This window comes from Pteropus alecto, unplaced genomic scaffold (assembly GCF_000325575.1).
Source record: "Pteropus alecto unplaced genomic scaffold, ASM32557v1 scaffold22, whole genome shotgun sequence".
Taxonomy (NCBI): domain Eukaryota; kingdom Metazoa; phylum Chordata; class Mammalia; order Chiroptera; family Pteropodidae; genus Pteropus; species Pteropus alecto.
Window position 1 is genome coordinate 5636723 of NW_006434839.1, and position 21099 is coordinate 5657821.

The window sequence follows — 21099 nt, forward strand, 5'->3', positions numbered from 1 at the left end:
GAATCCCTTTAAGTCTGAAGACCTTTGCCAAATTAGATGCAAAACCAGACAAGTAGGTGACCAACAACATCAAGGTTTAATTCTAATTGGGATAAAGCCATCATTTTAAATCTTTTGAATATTCTCCTCAATTCGCAACTACAGGGAGAGAAAAGATAAAACAACTTCGCTTCTTCTAATCTGCAGTTGTGGTCCCAAGTTCTCTCCAGCGTGATAGGCCCCAGGTAACATTTGATAGCATTTTTTCTGTGTCTGATTTTTGAAAGCCTAGAATGCCTAAGGGGAAGTAATACGGATAAGATATAGTAGGACGTGTGAAAATTTCTTCGAAACAGTATGTGACCAGAATGAAATTTGCAACTCCATACCAAGTTAAATAGAAGTGAATCTGATTTAAATGAATTACATAGATACCTCCACATGATAAACATATGTCATGGGCATCACCCTTTACACTTCGATGGCACTTGTCCCTATTTAATTTTCTCAGCCACCCTGAGATGTATTAGTTCTGTTTTACAGATGAGGAAGCCCAGCTCTGCCAAAACTTAATTCCATGTCCTCTTTCTTTTATTCTTGAGCTAAAAGGTACTTTCCTTCACAGAGTTAGAGGTAGCTATATGGATTGGGCACAGCATAATGCAGAAGGGAGAGCACCAGAAATTGGATTAAACGACGAGGTTTCCTGCCACTGACCTTGTGTTCATGGACATATTACTTTGGCTTTCCAAACCCTTTTCAGAGAAGTAGGAGAAAGAGTCTTAGTTTCTGACCACATAACCCAATAGGATCCCAGAATCTGTCTCCTAGCAGTAATTCTGCACTTTGGGCAGAGTTCTCATGGGAAACAAACTCCTTTCTAGAGGGTGTGTGTCCTTACTGCAGCTCTACCATTGCTGACGAATGCTGCCACGAGACAGAACTTGTGTTCATGTGCCTATGATATGAGGCACTTAGAAATGAAAGGATTAGGAATTTCCATCCTGCCTCAGCCTCGAGTTTTACAAACACTTCATTCTGTTCAGTTCACAATGCACTGAGCTTCTGCGGCAATGATACTCTCTGGATAGCCAGGACATACTCTGAGGATGCTGGCTCGGAAAACATACATTTGAGATGCTTGGCTTTCAAGGTTAGGTAAGGCGAGTTAAAGGCTCTTAAAAGGGGAGTAGCAGGGAGGAAAGGCATCAGATAGCAACACTTCCTATATCACAATTTTTGTCCAAGACCCCTTAAAAGCGAGTTCTCATTTTCTTCATCAAGGAAGGAAAAAATAGTGAGTGAATATTAGATCCTCCTAAGTGGGCCCCCATTAAAAAAAAAAAAATCAGGAATTACACAACAGTATTGATTAGAGAAACAGAAGGACTGCTCACGGAAGGAGTGGGCGGAAGTACACATCGACTGTAATTGTGATAGTGCCTTGGGAAAGATGCTGTGTAATTTTACCTGCTGAGGCCGCTCATCTTCAAACCAGCATGATAACCCATCCCGCTCATCTGTTTGTTCACTTCCTGTTCATTTATTTCCCATATTAGTCTCCTGAGTTGCTCGGAAAGACCTGCCAACAGTGCAAAGTTTTCTTGGGAATCAAAATGGGTCGCCTACTGTTATTCTAAGTCAGCACAGTGGAGCTCCCAGCTCCAGAAATAAGAGACTCTTTCATTACCTAGTTGCTGGTGCCTGCTCTAGGAGTTATCAAGCTTTCATTTGGAGAGCCCCTAGGTATGCAAAATTCCCACTGGACAATAGAATCCAGGTTAGCCCAGGAAAACAAATAGCACAAATTGAGTCATCTTCTGGAACATATCAGTGGGATTCCTAAATGGTACAAGGAAATGGAAGCCAGTGAAGATGTGATATGGGATAGTCCGTGTCACCCACATGGAAAATATGAACATTGAAGGAATTTCCTATTCTAAACAATGTGCAGTCTAAAATACACTCTCTGGAGACGCTCCTGAATGTACAGGCTTCTGGCTGCTATTTATAACGGCTGATGTGTACTTTACCAAGATTTTTATTCCAATAAAGGAACTGTATGTGATGTAGGGAGTTATTAAAGTGGAAAATAAACCCTCACATTTTAACTTAGTCAATTAATTGGTACTAATCTCAAATGTAATGTCAGAGCTCACCTATCTAGACTAACGGAACGGAAAGTCAGTACAAATCACGAAATATTTTAATAGAAAATCAGTTTTGAAAATATGTTCAGTATACCTGGTGACCTCCACCAGGCTAACAAAACATTAGAAATTTGTTTAAAAATTGCATAAGCAGAAATGATTTATAATGAGCAAATTAGGCTTTTAAATGTAAGCGAATGTTTCCAAAGTTCCTTTAAAAGCTTTAAAACGTTGTGCTCTCAAGTGTTTAAAAACTAAGCCATGGAATGTAGCTTACATATTTAACATATTAATCAAGTCCTTTATTTATAAATAGTTCAAAGTTATACTTTTCTACGATCCCAGAATGAATGGTAAAAATTCGAAAATGAAGGAATCTGAATTAATGAAGATTTACAACAAACTAAAAACTAGTTTTCCAACTGCTGATAAATGTTGCTTATTAGAAAGCAAACGAGTAAAAAGAACCGATTTTATTCACGAAGTATGTACATTATTCCTCTTTAACCTCATTCACAGATGAACGAGAATCCACTTAAATAGCCACTAAATCATTCCAACATGGTCATGTTTTATGTCCAGTGGTACTTTCTTGTAACATTGTTAAGGGCCTTTGGAATAATTAAGATCAAGAACTTCCCTAGAAGACTTCAAGGCAATTGAGATAGATTTCCCTTGACTAGGAATTTGGAATAGTCTGTAATCATTCCCGTCTGCCATTCCCACGCGGCCAAATGACGGCCACTGATGCAGATCTCTTACACATGGCTGGTCAGTGAGAAACCATAATTCCATAGTCAGTGAGAAAACCAAAAGGCAGGGTACATAGAGTCAACATACATATTTAATAGCCTTCATTCCATTTGTATTTGATTGTAATGAGAATCTCTCGCTTGTAGAGACTTCTTTGTTTATAATACTTCTCTAAGTTTCGCAGCTTTACACAGAAGGACTCCTTGGGTCCTGCGTGTTTACAAAGTCAAGCTTCTTGTCCTCTCTGGGAGCAGTGAGCTCTCATTACCGCTGTCATCGGAGTCTGGAGAGGATGCTGGGAAAGCCCTGGATCACAGGGCCCTGGAAAAACTATCACTTCAATTCGCATTATCTTATCTAGAATTGTATTTTAAAATAAAGGAATTTTTCAGGATATCAGTTACCTTTGTGGATGGAGAGGCAAGGGGGTTAGGGATGGGAGCGGTCTGCAGGGATTCAGAGGTCCTGGAAATGTTCTAGTTCTTAAGCTGAGTCATAAGTTCGCAATGTATGCATTCAATGATTTATAACTTCCGTATATGTTACATAATATTATTTTGTATGTATCAGCTTTTTCATGATCAGAATGATTAAAATCACTAATTTAGACTAAAATGACTAAAAATCATTTTGTAAAAACTAGGCACATAACTTTATATTATTAGTATGATATTTATATATATTGTTGAGGAGCTTTTGGTTACTGCTTTAGTGGTAATGAAACCATAATTATTTAATATAAAAAAAGAAACCATAATTCCATGAGGCAAAAAAGAAACAATTTGAAATATGTGATCAATTAAATATTAGATATATAAATTGTTGAGATGAAGACTTTGATAAGTTAGACTGCATTATCCTGTATCTTTTCAAATAAGTAGGGAAAATGAGAAAAGATTCAAAAATAAGGAGATACATTTTCTTTCCAGGATGCAGACTTAATTCACATGCACGATTCTTCCATCACTTTCAAGGTGACTGATAAAATGGATTTGAAACAGAGCAGAGATTAGACGCCAAATTGTCTGAAGACGTGGGAACTCTTGCACGTGTTCAGTGATTCAGAAACCCCAGAAAGTAACTGCCGAGGGGCCGAGTTTCTTGGGAGATGATCCCGGAGAGGGCTTTCCTCATAGCTCCTTCCTTCCCATGTCCTCCATCCAGCCAAAAAAACCTCAGATAACATATACTGAGCACTAATCATATATTTACACATACATAATATATATATACGTACCTGCATCATATATACATATCATGTATGTCATGTATATTCTTTCTATCTACCTACCTACCTACCTACCTACCAACCTACCTCAACAGGTAACATATACTGAGCACTAATCATATATTTACGCATATATAATATATATATACGTACCTGTATCATATATACATATCATGTATGTCATCTATATTCTTTCTATCTACCTACCTACCTACCAACCTATATCTATCATCTATCATCTATATCAATCATCTATCTATCTAGTGCTTTATAATCTACATGAAACCTCACGAGGAGGAACTGTTACGATGGCCATTTTCCTGAAGAGGAAATGGGCTCACAGAGGCTAAGTTGTCCTTGGTCACCCAGCTGGGACTCAAACCCAAGTCTATGGGATCCTGCTTTCTGGAAGATATGGTGTCTGTGTCCCTCTCCAATCTCTCCAAAGAGAGTCGCGATGAAGGTGGAACATGAAATCCTTTCTAAGGAATCATATCAGTTCTTACTTCTTTTAAGTTTAGAGAGAAAAATCCTTTGGTGAATTTGAATTGCTAAAATGAAACTGGTAAGGATGGAGAAGTCCTACATAATAACTTAGTATCATAATTAAGCTTTGTTTAAAGAAATCTTGGCAAGACCACACATACCAAATAAAAGACTCTGAAATTGATGGCAAATAAGCTTCTATTTGCGAAACCACCACACCTACTTTTCCTTCTTGACTCAGATGGCAAAGTTTGATTCCAAATTCCTAACATTTACTATTTTCATTCTCCCTATCCACTTATCTTTCTTTGCTTTTAATTTTGTTCATCATGAAGTAATCTGACCTAATCTTTTATTTAGAAATATTATCCATAAACTGTTTAAACTAAAAAACAAAACAAAACAAAAAATATACAATACACCGTAGTATACACCATTTTCCACAGAGCATGGCCCTATTTCCTTAATCAGGGGCCATGGGATTTTTTACAGACATCTCCATTCATTCAGGAGTCTGTACTGTGCAGGCAGACTCTGCCTTAACTTAGCTGCTGGGTGATCTCGAGGAGGTCAGCATCTCTAAACTTAAGTTTCTTCATATGTAAAATGAAGCTTTTAAAATTCATTAGGTCAGAGATTCTTGGCCCAGAGTTCATGGGCCCCCTGGAGGTCTGTGGATGGAGGTCCATGACGCCACTGAAAACGAGTGCCAAGTTTTGTGGGTGCATGTGTGAATTTTTCTTGGAGGACAGTCTTCAGTTTTCACCAGAGACTCAAAGTAGTGTGTGGTCCAAAATGAAAAAGTAACATTTCACTGCAGACTATTATCTATAAGGTCATTGACAACCTAAGCTTTTATGAGTGATGATGTGATTAACTAAGCCCCTGTCCTAATGGTGAATACTGTCTTATTGAGAAAAATTCAGAGAAAAGCCAAGAACATTAATGCCAACAGTATTCTTTGGCTTGAGGGGCAAAACTTGATCTTTGTTTTCTATTTTTCTGTGAAATGGGAATAACATGGGAAATTTTTTGAGGACAAACAAAACAATGGCTGTATCTACACATGTAAGCAATTTACCTGAATGAGCATAAAGAATAGTTCGATTAGGTCCAATAGCCTAATTTAGTTTGTTGCCACATAACTGCTTAAACTGATTTTTCCCCATCTTGGGGAGTTATTTTGGCATTGTAGAGATGATGGACCTTCGTTCAGCTAAGACAGCCAATAAAAAATTCCATTGGTAATTACTTATAGGAGAAATGTTTTGAGATTTGAGATAGGCAAACCAGATTGCTCTCCCCAGCCAAATGAAGATGGACACGTCACTTAACTTTTCAGACCTACAGATTCCTCATCTGTAAGATAGGGATCATAATATCCATGTCTGCTGTGGACTGAATGTTTGCATTCTCCCCAAATTCATATGTTAAAACCTGACCCCTAATGTGATGATATTAGAAGGTGAGGCCTTTGGGAGGTGATTAGGTCATGAGGGTGAAACCCTCCTGAAAGAGATAAGTGCCTTCTACAAAAGAGACCCCCGAGAACTCCCTCACCTCTCTGTCATGTGAGGACACCGCGAGAAGATGGCTGTCTATGAACCAGGAAGCGAACCCTCACCAGATACTGAATCTGATGGCACCTTGTACTTATACTTCCCAACCTCCAGAACTGTGAGAAATAAATTTGTTTATAAGCCATTCAATCTATGGTATTCTGTTACAGCAGCCTGAATAGACTAAGGTAAGGTCATAGGGTTGTTGTGACAATTAAGTGATACGGGTACATATAGTACATCGCTTAGTCTGGCACTTGGTTGATGCTAAACAAATGATGGTTCCTTTTACTTTCTAACACTAGATGAGAATTTTGGCTGATACTTTTTTCTGCTTAAGAACTATTTTTGCTTAACTCCACTCTTCGGGTGAAATTCTGAGTTATATTTATATACTATATTTAAAAATAAAAGATGTAACATTCGTGAATTAGAAAATTAACCACATGGGCTATAGTATATGATTCTGAAATTCTCATGGAGCAGTTATATTTGTGTGGTACACCTCGATGTGACCAAAAGATTTAATTCTTTCCCAATCTCAAGAGAATCATCTTAGCATGTGTCAAGATCGGTCTAGGAAGGAAAGAAGCTTTGCAGTAACAACGCAGTGAATTATAATGCCTGAACTGACAGATGAAGAAAAATTCAAACTCAGTATAATGTCGTTTTGTACCAAAGGCCTGACAAAATATTAATATGATTTTAATAATAACATCTAACATTTGTTGAGCATATACTATGTGCCAGTCACTGTGTTAATGTCTCTTCATGGGTTAACTATCTTAACATTTACAAATGACCTTGTGAGGCAGAGTGATTATTCCCATTTTTATATGTAAAGAAATAGAAGGAAGTAATTTGTCACAAGTTCACCTAACTAGTAAAAGTCAAAGTCAGGATTTGAACCCAGGCCTGTCAGACTTCAACACCTATATACAACACATCATCCTACCTTTCCTTAGGTGACCGAAGATTGATAAATTATAAGTGTCACATACACAGACTGTGAAGAAAAATGCATTGCTATTTTAAACTGTAAGTGTATTGACTGATAGATATGCCACATTTTTTTTTTCCAGCTAAGAATGAAGTTATGAGTCAACATGTTAGGTCCTTAAGAAACTTGATTTTCCATTTTTATGTAACACATGTCACCTCAGTTAGATCCTGGTCTCCTGATGCTCCCTCCACTAGTCACCATGAAGCGGGACACTTTTAGGACCAGGAAAATTGTTAGGTTAGTGGAAACAGGTCTGAAGGGGAGTTTTGAGCAAATTCAGTGACTCTAATAATTTTGACAATTTCAAAGAAATATATATTTTTTAACTTCCTAATGGAAAAGAACTTTCTGATTACAGAATAGCAAAAAAAAAAAAAAATCACATTTGAAAAGGTTTTGATTTAAAATTTCAAGGTACAATGCTAAGCATCGTAAATAAAAGTGTTTTTGTGTGTGCACGCGTGTTACATAATCATGAATTGGCTACATTATTAAAGAAAGTTTCAGGGATAGAGTTCCGGAAAGGGACAACTGAGACCCAATAGATTTTTAAAAATTGTTTTTGTTTTTCTAGTGCAGTAAAAATATTTACTTTCAAAGGTCTACTTCTTGGTATTTCAGAGGCCCATGCAAATGTAGGAACGATGACAACGGCAAGAGTGTTTTTACTCCCTTTATTTATGTCTGTGAGCCTCCGAATCCGATAACACAACTCCACAATAGGGGCCTTTCTTCTGATCAGAAAGAGGAGCTCACGCTGGGTGTGGAAAGCATGAGCTGGGAATGTGACAAGTTCACGTCTTGTAAAGTGAGAGAGCTGCTCGTGAAAGCGAGCCCAACACCGGGAAAAGTACCATGTCTGATGAAAAGAGCTCTTTGTGGACAAAATATCACGGCAGGTTTCTCAGTAGATATACCAAAGCTCAAACTCCTATTGGCCAAATGTAAAAGGAGAGCTCGATTTGAATCGGTGTTAACTCTTCTAGCTGAGACCACGCAGCCCTTCCTCAGACCTTGTTACCGGTTGCTCCCACTCAACACTCTTCGCTCGATAACAAATTCTTGCTCTTTATCTTTCTACAAGTTCTTGTGCCTTCTGAGAAGCATAGACAGAAAACCTTCATATTTGTTTCGTTTTATGGTAAATAGAAAATGTAGCTTCGACTCTTTTTGTATTGCAGAGAATCAAGTTGGGTAATAGTAATAATTAATAATGATGTTTATTGAATAATACTCAATAAATAATAGCAATAATTCAATACATAATAATTATCTAATAAACACTAGATGATTAGTACTGTTAGTTCATTCATGTATTAATCTCCTTATATCCTTACAAAACTCCTGTGAGGTGGATACTATTGTTTTCCCCATTTTACAGACGAGGAACCAGAAGGTTAGAAAGATTGATTACCTTGTAAGGTCATGTAGCTAATAGGTAGCAGACCTGGGATTTGACAGTACAGCTGCCTGATGTGACAGCCCATGCTCTTAACTGCTAAAATTTACTGCCCCCCAACATTATGCATCTCGGTGTTCCTTCAATCGCATAGGATATATATGTTCTACTCAGACAAACCTATTGCTGTTGCTGTGAGCAGTCCATCTTTGCCAGATACGCATAAAAGGCCTAGCATTGTTCTGTACTTGTTGAATAGGAAGAGAGCTGGATTTGATCCCTTTGAAAATGTATTTCTGTCTCCTACTAGAAGTATATTGTTCCCAGATGATCCAAAAGCAGGTGCACAGATCATCCAGAGTAGATGAATTAGGTGTATGGATGGGAGGAGATATAAAAACACGTGAATCAAATGTTGATGAAGATGCCATGGACGAGGGAAAATATATTAAGATGCACTGAGAAATACAGAGACAAAGGCAGAGAGGGTTCGAAATAAAATACAGAAAAAGAAAGGGAAAAAGAATATACCTATTAATTTCTTTCTTACTGTGAGCTAGGTAAAGAATAATAAACAGCAAAATTAATTGTTTGTTTGTTCAGATAGGTAATTGATTTAAAAATACAGTTTAATTTGAGATGTGTACAAATAGTATATGTTGCATAGAAATAATCCATTTAGGATTTTCACTGATGATCTGCTCAATACATTCTGCCTACTGAACTTTTTTTCTAGCCCTTTTGCTCAAAGTTTCTAATCCACTTAGGATGTGACCTTTGTGACTATTGAGATACTGCCTGGACTGGTGCCCACTCAACCCTATGTTTCAGGATAGTATCTTGCATTTTGTGGATATTCAATATATATATGTATATTTTGATGATCAAATGAAATACCTCTTAATCAATCTAAAGACCTCATCTCAAGGACTCAGTGGGAAAGCCAAATGAAGGACAAGGACACAGTGAATAGCAAAAAGATGCACAGGCTAAGGGGTGGGCCAAAGACCAGAAGAATGTTTTGATTAACCAGGTTCACATTCTGGGTTATGGAAAGCGAGATCGTTTGAAATGGACTGGACTACAGCCCTCAGAATCAGGTGTGGGTGTAACAGTCTCAGAGTGGCCGCGGTGTGGTGAGTAAATGCCAGTCCCAAGCACACAAAAACCAGCACGGTACAAAGTGTGTGATTAACTTTCTTTAGATAACTTTTTAAAAGATCTATTTCTCATGAATAAAATGTATAAGAATCTGGCTTATTTTAATTTGTGGTTATAACATCTGGTGAGAGTACAGTTTAAAATTATTTATCACTGCAAAGTAGAACTGCACCTGCTAGTCAAACACAATAATGACTAATTAAAATAACAGAGTATTTTTATTTGGAAAGACTTTGTGGGTAAGAAATGGAAAATCAACAGACTTTCTCTTCCCCCACACAGTCTACAGGGGTACAAAGGGTGTAAGCCTTCTTTGATAAGTATCAATCAATACAGGATACATATTATGTTTGAAGATATAAAAATGTAGTTTCTTGATCATCACTGGGTTTTATACAAGTTGAAAAGCATTAAACATCTTCTTGATTCGGTTATTCTGTCTGTCTGTTCTCAGTGCTTAGGATAGAACTTGGAGCAGAGTAGATGCCTAATAAAACTTTGTTGAATGAGTGAGTGAATAAATGAACCTGCAGCTCTGAGTTTTGGGGTCACTCTATTTTCGCTAATTTACTGCACCACCACTCCAGATCTGGGTTGAGTTCTTTCTCGATTTCCCTAAATCCACAAGAAAGTTAGGTCTTCTCGAGTATGGTGTGTAGGGACATAGAATTACATTTTCCAAAATGGAATATTACCTTATCGTTTTATTTGGTTTTAAATAAAGTAATATATGATTACTGTAAAAAAAAAATTTAGATAATACAAAAAGCAAAAGAAAAGTAAAAGTTACCATCAATCCCCCAAAGAAAACGCCCACTCTTGCTACAGATGAGGCAGCCAAGGTTTAAAGCTAAAGGAAGAAGGACTTGCCCAAGGTCTTAAATGCCCTTTATCTTCAGATCAAAACCATGATTTTATGCGGTCCTTGATTTCTGGTTCTGGCCATCTGTTTCCTGTACACACCCTGAACTATCAAAGTTGGCTGGACCACAGGGCCTGAACTTTACTCTTCCCATAAATGATCAGATTTTACAAAATCCTAAAGGGCAAACATGGGCTTACTTATCAGACCCCAGAACAACAGAACTAGAAGGGTCACCTTGAAACATGAAAAAGTAAACTTAGTACAAAAATAAGAAAGTATGTAAGTACTTCTCTCGAAAAAGAAAGAAAAGAGATCAGATAGAATGTAATACCCTAAAAGAATTAATACAGACAGAAATGTAAGTTAAACAAGGTTAGGATAAATTTATATAAATTTACTTTAGGTTATTAAGAGTACCTAACTAAGCTTCACTGAGTATGTTTCTTTTCAAGATTGACATTAAATGAAGACAGAAAGACACATCCTTCCGCACAGAAAAACAACAATAACAAAACTGGAAGGAATGAACCATGCAGCTACATGGAAAATTCTTAGGCAAAATCCTGGTTCTAAAGAAACCTGGTTGATTCACTGGTTACAATATGTTCGTACCACAGCAAGTTAGTTTTACCTTTCCTGTTACATCACATTAAGAAGTCTCCTTATCCCATCGAAAGCAAAGAAGCTGAAGATACTGACCCAGCCTGATGCCCAATTTCCTGTCCTCATTTCCTGAGTCCCTTTAGCCCCGATTCTATTGAGCCTGCCCCCATACTCTGGCCTGATCTGTTTCCTAGTTCTACTGTGCTTCATTTTCCTAGCTTACCATGAGGGACATAAAGGCAGAAACCATGTCTATTTATATCTCGCCGTTATTTTCCTAACACAGACACTGAAACGTGATTGATGCTCAATAAACATTTGCTGGGTAAAGGTCTTTTATGGACTTTCAGGAGAACCTGAGGCCAAACAACACATCACTGGAAAGAATGAGAGGGATGCTCCACTGGGCCTGGACACTGTCTACATGGTTTGGGCGTCCACTCAGCACCGGTGCCCCTGTACTCCGCCTGGTTCTCCTTACCTCTTTGATTTTTTTGGTCTTCTCTGACGGCTTCTATTGTGTCTTTATGACATCTCGGTCTCTCCACATTGCCTTCTTGGCACAATTACTACCACCGCTTCCAGCTTTTGTACTGTTACTGCCATGCCGAGTACCCAAACTTACTTCTCCAATAATAATTTCTCCCTCTTTCTGAAAAAAGATGGAAAATCTCCATCTTCAAATGCCTGGAGGAAATCTCTGTTTGGATGTGGTTTCTACCTGAAATTAAACACTCCCTCCATGCCCGCCCAAGATGGCAACTCATTCCAATTTCCCCACTTGGAACAATGCAGAGACCTTCTTTCCAGCTCCTCGGATTTATATTTTTAGACTTGTCTTCGAGTTTCTCTGTCTCCTGAAATTCCCCCCAAATAAAGACTCTCATATTTGATCTTGATTTCTGTATTTGCTGCCCTGATTCAGGCCCTTATTACTGTATATTCAATACTAAGTCTTCCAGTGCTGGTATCCCATACTCTAGTCCACTGTAGATAACGTTCTCCAACATGTTTTCATCATGCATAGCCCCCTGCTAAGTCTGTTGCCTTTGATGTGAATTAGAAACACCTAGGAGGTATAAGTCCAGCTCGTTCTTCTCCAAGGACTCAACAAATTTCTTGCACCAGGATTCTTATTTCCACCTCTGGGCTTTTCCTGGTATGATTCCCCCACCTACAGGGCTCCCTTTTTACTTTTCGCCACCATCATTACTTCCTCCATTGCTTACCACTGCTAATAAGCTCTTCCTGGCTAGTTTCGTCACAGGATAACATTTGCCTTTCCTTCTTTTGGAATTAACATTTAGTTCTGGCTATATTGCTATGTTGCTTCTTTCTTACTTGTTGAGCTAATGATAGAATGGTTAAAAATAAAATAAAAATAATAATAACAACCACTGTTTATGGAAGCTTACTATATGCCAGGTACTGAGCTAGACCATCTACGGAGTTCAATAATCTTCACAAAAACCACACAGACTATGGAGACATTATGCCTATTTTACAAATAAGGCAACTGTAGTATAGACAGAAGTCACTTGCTCATGGCCACAGGGATCCTAAGTGACAGAGCTGGGATTTGAACCCACAGAGCCCAGGAACCACTCATGGTGTCATGCATGTTTGTGCACAGACATTTCGAGAATGGCAGCCGACTCTGACCAAGTTAATCAAAGGCAGTAATTTTACCTTCTTCTTTTGCATTCTCCAAACAAATGAGTAGCGCCTATGGTCCAAAGTACTTTTTCCAGTTTTTTACTACAGAATCCCTAAGGGATCGCCTTACGACCTACCATCTTTTCATTTGTGCATTGGAATTACTGTGAGGCAACACTGATTTGATGTTAAGGTGATTGTTTAATATTTTTCTACCAGGAAATCCTACTCTGCTTTCTCCAAAGGACATCTGATTTAAGCCACATTAGATGCCATTGTCCTTTGTCCTGGGGCCTAAAATTTTAAAATATTTATATCTCGTGCTTCGTATGTCACTGCTTTTTATTTCTCCAAACTGCCCTTGAAGTCACCGTGACAGAGGCCTCACACAACATAACATAACTTCCAACTAGACTCCGAATCTCCACAGTAACATACTCTACAGGGTTTTAACCCACAATATGTGGATTACTGAATTTGCATGCTTTTCTGATAAGAATACAAATTGTCACCAGATCCATCTGGGACTTTTGTCTTTACTTTTTTAGACTAAAGACTCCCATTTCCTAAATGCTTTCAATATTCAATATTTGTCGTTTTTATGTCATTTTCACATAACTGCTTTTTAAACTTTTATCCATACATACATTGCCCATGTCATTTAAAAATTCCAATATGAAAGGCACTGAACAAATGCAACTATTTGATTCTTTCTCGAATCTCTCTTTTTCTTGATTTTTTTTTTTTTAAATGCAGAATTTAAGTGCAGGAAAGTTTTCCGTAACTGCTTTCGCAAACAGTTGAGTGCAATACATTTGACCTTGCAGACTGATGATCTTCGAGGCCTGAAACCAACACTGTTAATAACACAATATAAATACTTTTCAACCGAGATCCTTACCTTTCTGCTTCCAGGCGCATCTCTTCCCGTTTTTGCCTCCTAAGTTCTCTGCGACGTTCAAAGTCATCCATGGTGTGGTTTCAGGTTTAAGGAGACCAGATGATGTCTGGACCTGTAAGGGGAGGAGGTAGAATCAATATCATCGATGAGTCAGAGCTATTATCTCCCAACAGTTTTTCATCCTCTCATTTTCTCTTTCCTCTTAAGAAAAACACCTTAGAAGACTGGTGAAGTAGCCAGTGATCGGTTTCTGACTCCCCCAGGCTGAGTCCTTTAAGTGTGAAATTCAGTCCCATTCATGAAACTATCAGAGACAAATAAGTAAGATCCCAGGATTACAGTTAAAAAAATAAAGACCTCAGGCGACAGAGAGGTTTTAAAGACTTGAAATATTGCTGAGATCACTTAAGATTTTGTTCTTTGTAACTTGTTGAACCATAGACACAAGTTATAAAAAAGTGAACAAAAGAGAAGAAGAAAACAAGAGTGAAAAAAGAAAAGTGGCAAAAAAAAAAAAAAAAGGAAATGGGTAGGAATTCAGAGAAAAGTAAAAGTAGGAGAAATAAAGTAATACGAGTATCCAGGCATAATTTGCATATTCTAAAAGAATATTAATATCAGAATGATAATAAAGACTGCAGAAATAATACCACGAATAAACGTAATGCAGCAGCACTTCTAAAAGTGGTTACGTTAAGACCAAGCTGTTTCCAGACCTTAAAAAAATGTGTAGGAATTCAGAGAAAAGTAAAAGTAGGAGAAATAAAGTAATACGAGTATCCAGGCATAATTTGCATATTCTAAAAGAATATTAATATCAGAATGATAATAAAGACTGCAGAAATAATACCACGAATAAACGTAATGCAGCAGCACTTCTAAAAGTGGTTACGTTAAGACCAAGCTGTTTCCAGACCTTAAAAGTCCCGGCTCCTTGTAACCCAACCATTTTATCCTTTCCTACCTCCTTCGTGATGGTTTTAATCCCAGAAAAATCTTCCCTCTCCAGCTTTTCAGCTGAGGAGCCTGCTTCCCCTGTGTTTCTGTGCCATGGAGTCAAGTATTCCAGAATTCCCCTGCAGCCCCCAAACCCAAAATGACTACCAGAAAAGGGGAAGCGGGCTCTTTTTGTCCTTGCTTTGTTTACAGAGCTGTCAGTGGTTAGTTAAACTCGGCCTGGAATCTGGCATTTAAGGCCTGCTTGAAGATTGTTTCCTGTGTGGAGCGGGAGGCCTCCACTTCCTCTGGAATTCTAGACCCTCTGCTGCACTCGGATCACAAAAAAATATTTTCCAGCCCTTTCTGTGCACATGAGACGAGCCATTTGCTCTGCATAAGAAAATAAGGAGGCTGCAAAAGCTAAAGCCATCCTCTCGTGCATCTTTGAGGGAGCGAAAAAGCAAAACTTAGATTTTGAAGCCACGTTCAGAACCTTCTTAATTGTCAGATTTTTTTTTTTTTATTTTCAAGTACTTTCCCCTTAAGAAACCCACACAAACAAAAATAAAACCCCAACCAACAAAAACAAAAGTATACATTTAAATTTTCCCTCCTTTTTCCTCCCCTGGGGTATTATTTATACTGCTTATAATTTTTTTTTTTTTTTTTAGAAATTCAAATTTTGGTATTTGTTTGGGGTTTTTAAATTTGAAGATGTTTTTCTATCTTACTCTTACCAAGAGTATTTTCCAAGACTTTGCTAGTTATGAAGGAAAGAATCAGTTTTCCTTTTTTTAAAAAAAAAAAAAATTATTTCATCTACCATAAAGAAATTTGTCTGTATTTTCCAGCCTGATCTCATCATAGTTAACAGAATGAAAAAAGTCTCATCATAGTTAACAGAATGAAAAAAGAGTGAGTCGCGGGTCCCCTGAAAGGCCATCTGAGGGTTCTGCTCTCTGGGGTGGGTGCCTGTTCTGAGCACAGTGCAGAGCGTGTGGGGACAGCTCTGTGAGCAGTGGGTCCTCGGTTCCCTGAATGCTGGGTACAGTCAGAGAGCAAACTCTTCTCTTTCTTTTATTAAATACAGTCTTTTGTTGTATATAAATCCCTTCTCAAATAACTATAGCAGCAGTAAACAGAAATGGGAGAAAGAGGTCTGTCTGTAAGCAAATCATTTCACTTTTCTTAATTTATCCAAGTAGCTTGAAGAGCATCCTCCAAGCTCCTGGGTGCTGCTCCTCCCTCAACCGAGCTAAGCAGTCATGCTGGCTCCTTGTTGGCAAGAGGGTTCCAGCTTCTCCGCCTGTACCTCTGCTAGAGGTGCAACCCAGCGGCGAAGGAAACATCCCCAAGCGGGTGGAGCATCTTCAAGTACTCCAAGGGAAGTGAAACGGACTGTCGTGGGGTCACTTTGGCTGGCCAGCCTCCCTGGCTCTCTACTCACACGCATTCTTTTTCTCTTACCTGTTCTCTCCTCCTACTCCTCACCTTTTATTATTTAACTCAAGCACTTTGTTTTTCTTTCTCAACCATAAAAGATCTCTATACCTATCCAGTTATTTACTCATTTGAATGCTGCTGCTGATGTATCTATGGGCACTTGGAGTGTGGGGGAAAAGAGAGAGACAGAGACACAGAGACAGAGATAAACATCTACGTAGACAAGTGCCAAGCGCCTTCGTGGACCTGTGGTGGGTATACCTGAGGTAGAGGAGAAAGCACCTCTACCTGTGTACGGTGTGGTATCACCCTCCATTGGGGCATGTGTATGTGTTGTGTCGGGGAGAGAAGGTGTGTGGTTTTTAAAAATGGCTCTTTGTTGGTCTCACACCACAATGGGGCTGAAGATCTTTCTTAATCCTCACACCCTTCCATCGTGGAGCTTCCCAGAACTTCTCTGGCACGTCCCCTATGTAAGGAGAGCCATATCTGCATAGAATTTTAAATGATTTCCCCCATCTTTTGGAAGCAGTAGCTTTCACATCCCCAGAGAGTAATCTCTCATTTCCTCTTCTACCCCCAGTCAATGCTGAATTCCTTCCAGCGACATTGGTTAGGAAGCAAACTTTCAACCAATGAAGTGACGAAATGTTGAGGCAGAGAGATTCTGTAAACCGTGGGGCTCTTGAGTGTCACGAATGGACAGAGTAGCCTGAAAGAGGAATGGCGGCTAACGGAGGTATATGTCAACGAGGTATATGACAGATGGGTCCTTGAAATGTTTTATGAAAATCTCAGTTTTGGGGTTAAGGGGCTTGTAGTCACGCTATTGAAGAACTCTGATGTGACTTTTTGTTAAGAGAAAAAAAAAACACTTTACAAAGACAGATGAATCATTATCTACTGATGATATATCTGTATTTTCAATATGAGTCTCAACATGGAATTTTCTTAAGACGGGGTATACCTGTGCTGCCATAATTAAGTTATAAGTCAGTGTTGTAGGTTTCGAATCACTTAACACACTGCCCTTCCTCTCAGTCATGACATCATACGCACTCAGGTATTAGTGGGAAAAGCCATGTGGACAAAGCTAAGTATAACCTACCTTCAAATCATCAGAAACCAAATGCTGAATGGGCGGGGAAAAGTCTTTGGGGTCTGGGGGCAGCATCAATATTGCGCTTGGAATACATCGAGAATAACACTTGTTGAGTAAAGGATTTTGAATAAGTTGATGCAGCTTCCAAAAGTAACTAACATTCATTGAATATGTACTATGCGCTGGATCTCTTTTTTAAAACTTTTGTTTTTAATTAACGGATTTGATTTCTTAGAGAAGTTTTAGGTTTAAAAGAAAATTGAACAGAAAGTACAGAGTTCCCATATCCTTCCTCTCCACTCTCTCCCTTGCCCCCATTCCTCTGTAGGTTTGTTTGTTTGTTTGTTTGTTTTTTTCTCGTTTGCATTGAATTGTGTATTCCCACCAAAAGTATGTTGCAATCTTAACTCCTGGCACCTCAGAATGAAATCTTATTTGGAAATAGGGTCTTTGCAAATGTAGTCAAGTTCAGATGACATTATTAAGGTGGGTCCTATCCCGATATGACTGGTGTCTTTATAAAAAGGGGAAATTTGGGCACAAAGAGGCACACACACAAGGAAGAGAATGGGAAGGCACGGGGAGAACGCTTTCAGAAGCTGGGAGAGTGGCATGGAGTGAACTTGTCCCTGGGGTCTTCAGAGGGAGCATGTCTCTGCTGACACGTTGATTTTGAACTGTTAGCTTCCAGAACTGTGGAGTGTTAAGTTTCTCTAGTGCTGTGCCACCCAGCTTGTGGTCCTTGTTTACGGCAGCTCTAGCAATCTACTTCAGCCTGTTATTAACGCCTTGCAGGAGTGTGGTATATTTGTTACAACTGACAAACCAATACCGATATTATGATTAACTAAAGTCCAAGATTACATTAGGTTTCACACTTGTGCTGTGCTTTCCTGTAGGTTTTGCCAAATGCATAGTATCATGTGCCCACCGTTATAGCATCGGACAATTTCACTGTCCTAAACAGCTCCTGTTCTCTATCTCTTCTCCCTTCCTTACCTCCCACTCAAACTCTTGGCAACCACTGATTTTTCACTGTTTCTATATCTTCGTCTTTTCCAGAATGTCATATAGTCGGAATCAATCGTACAGTATGTAGCCTTTTTAGACTGGCTTTTTTCACTTAGTCATATACATTTAAGTTTCTTCCATGTCTTTTTGTGGCTTGATAGCTTTGCTAAGCCATTTAAAAATATGTAATCTTATTTTATTCGTCTAATAAACCTGTGAGGTAGCTTTATAATCCCCATTTTATAGAATTCAAAGTGTGTGCTCTTAACCGCTATAATATTCTTGGACTAACTCACTATTTCCTTTTAGGAATTGTTTTCTCTTTCAGAGAATAAGTAAGAGTGACCCCAGGGAGTTCTGAAAAGACCGTTGTCAGTAATCTCTGGTTTAATTCATTGGGTCATAGAAACTCAAGTAAGAAATGATCTTAAAAATTACCCATGCCTCTTCAATTTCAAACCCAGTTCATTTAAATCAGAAAATTATCATGTCTCAGATATCTCAATTACATTAAACCTCGCAAATATCTACTAAGCCCTTATTATTTTATTGCTACTTCTTTGTAAGATTCATAACTTAGGATGGCTACGGCATCCTTGCATACTTTGAGATGTTAGAGTTTCTTCTCTTGCAGGGCACCGTCCTCATGATATGCCTTCCTCCTCTGACCCGCTGTCTCCTCATCCTGAGCATAACTATTTCTCTGTTATTGCTAGGAAACCGAGTCTTTCAGCACTCATAACCATTATTACACATATCCTTTCTGGCTAATCATTTTTATATGCCCACTGTACATTTTATGGTCTAACTACTTCAGTGAAGCCCCACAAAAACATTTATACCATCAATAGCTAGTGACTATTTACTGAGCATTTATTACGTGCCCGGTTCTGTTCTAGATACTGAGGATACAATAGTGAATGAGACTGAAAAGGTCCCTGTCCTTCCTAGAACTTATTTGAGGCTTTCTTGCTTCTTTAAGCTTCTACCAGACCTATCATGGATTCCCATCTTTGCCCTTGGATCATACCCATCATCTGCTTTCTGTTTTTTTTGTTCTTGAGACTCAGGGCTTTGTGGGAGAAAGTCAAGGACCATGTTTTGTCTCTCTTAAAAGTTTGTGTTAGTTTTAGTTGGGTCATCACTGCCACTCAGGGATGCTTCTCTCCATCCGACACATACTGGGTGATTTCGGAGTATAATACACTCCAGCAGATTCCCCATCTCTGTTCGTCAAATTATATTCACTCGTCTCAATCCTTCGATTGCCCTCCTCTACGAATCTTTGGCAAACAGTGACCTGAACTCAGACTTAGGAGATCTGGACTGACCCTCTCTGAGCTTTTCTTCTCTGTTAAATGAGATAGTTGAACTAGATGATGTCCAGGGTTTCACTATTCTACTCCAAGTAATATTCGTCTATACCTACTCTTCAATCTAGCAAAGATGGATGCATCAAACATGGCATGTCCATCTTTCCTCTTTTCCTTCTTTTCAGAAAATATAACTGTTTTGATCTAAATACTTTCTCTTTTGATTTTCTGATTTAGAAAGCATTAACTTTCTTTCAAACAAATTGTCCCGTGGCACTCTAGATAAACTTGTTTTATTGCCTCTCAAATGTGTTATATAATTTTCTACCTCTGTGCTTTTATTAATGCCATTCTATCCACTGGCATGTGCTCCCTATTATCTTCACTGTCCATATTCTATTCATTCATGAATTTCTGGCTCAAATTTCACTTCCTTAATAATTGCCTTTCTTGAGGACTCTATCTTAGAATAATGTCTTCCTTCTTGAATATCTATCATTCATTTTGGTAATTAATAATGTACTGCCTTGCCATAGCTCATCAATTGTTCTCACTAGTATTTATATTTTATTGATATTTTACTTTCTACATACTTTGTTTTTAAGGCTATTTATGAATAGTCTTTTTAAAAAATCTCTTCACTATTAGGACATGATAGGCACTCAGAAATTGCAGCTAATTCAAACCATTGGATTTTTACTTTAAATCTACCATTATGAGTATGGAAAATATAACCGAAGCTGATTCATCTCTGTATTTTATTGACTGATCAGTGTTTGCAAAGAGAATTACAGACCTTGGTAATAGACTATATATGAATCTCAAAAGTTATATAAACCCACATTTGCAGTAGTTACACAGTAAATCTGGCAGTGTTTTCGTTCTGACTGTAGAAAATGAACTTTTGTCCTTTTTAAAAAAATTCAATTTATCAACCTGCTTTGCTCTTTTCTGAACTGAATGGTTCATTTGGGACTCAAAAACCAAATAAACACATGGATTGTAAGATACAGCTTGGACTTAACTTTAGCTCAACCTTCACCATCTTGTTCCAAAAATCTGTGCTACTTAAAAAAAAAAAATACATGTAATCATTAAGGCACATTTGTCAAGACCAGCAATGTGGAAATAAGAGTAAATGGGATCAATCTGAGGAACTCTGCCTTCTCAAGCTGATTCTTTTCTCTAATCAGTGGTATCCAGGACACAAAGCTAAGGACACTATTAAGAGCGAACGGGTTATGTCCTAGTTTTTCTCTCCTTCCCTGCTTGGTATCATTCCTTTTTCTCTATTCATATTTCTCCATTTGCAAAACAGAAGAACTTAATGTTACTAAAATCAATATCTTTGCGTTCTGTGTTTTACCAGAGAAGCAATTAGCATCGGGGGCATTTTAGATTTGTGAGATGATGGTATTTATACATATTAAAGTCAACACTTGGGAAGACAACACATTTAGAAATTTTAGTCGCATCTTAAAGTGTCGTCACAAACGCTACCACTTTATTTGGAATACCTTTATATTGTTAAAAACTCTACGTCCATCA

General features: G+C 38.2%; 1 protein-coding gene across 5 annotated transcripts in view; it reads right to left on the bottom strand.

Annotated features, from left to right (window-relative positions):
* The window catches only part of CALD1 (caldesmon 1), a 168037-nt gene that overhangs the window by 75946 nt on the left and 70992 nt on the right, over positions 1–21099 (bottom strand). For all 5 annotated transcript variants that reach the window (XM_025045897.1, XM_015588348.2, XM_025045896.1 and 2 more), the window contains one exon: positions 13744–13855. In XM_025045897.1, coding sequence (XP_024901665.1) covers positions 13744–13814 — 71 coding nt within the window. In that variant the 5' untranslated portion in view covers positions 13815–13855. The remainder of the gene's footprint in view (positions 1–13743; positions 13856–21099) is intronic.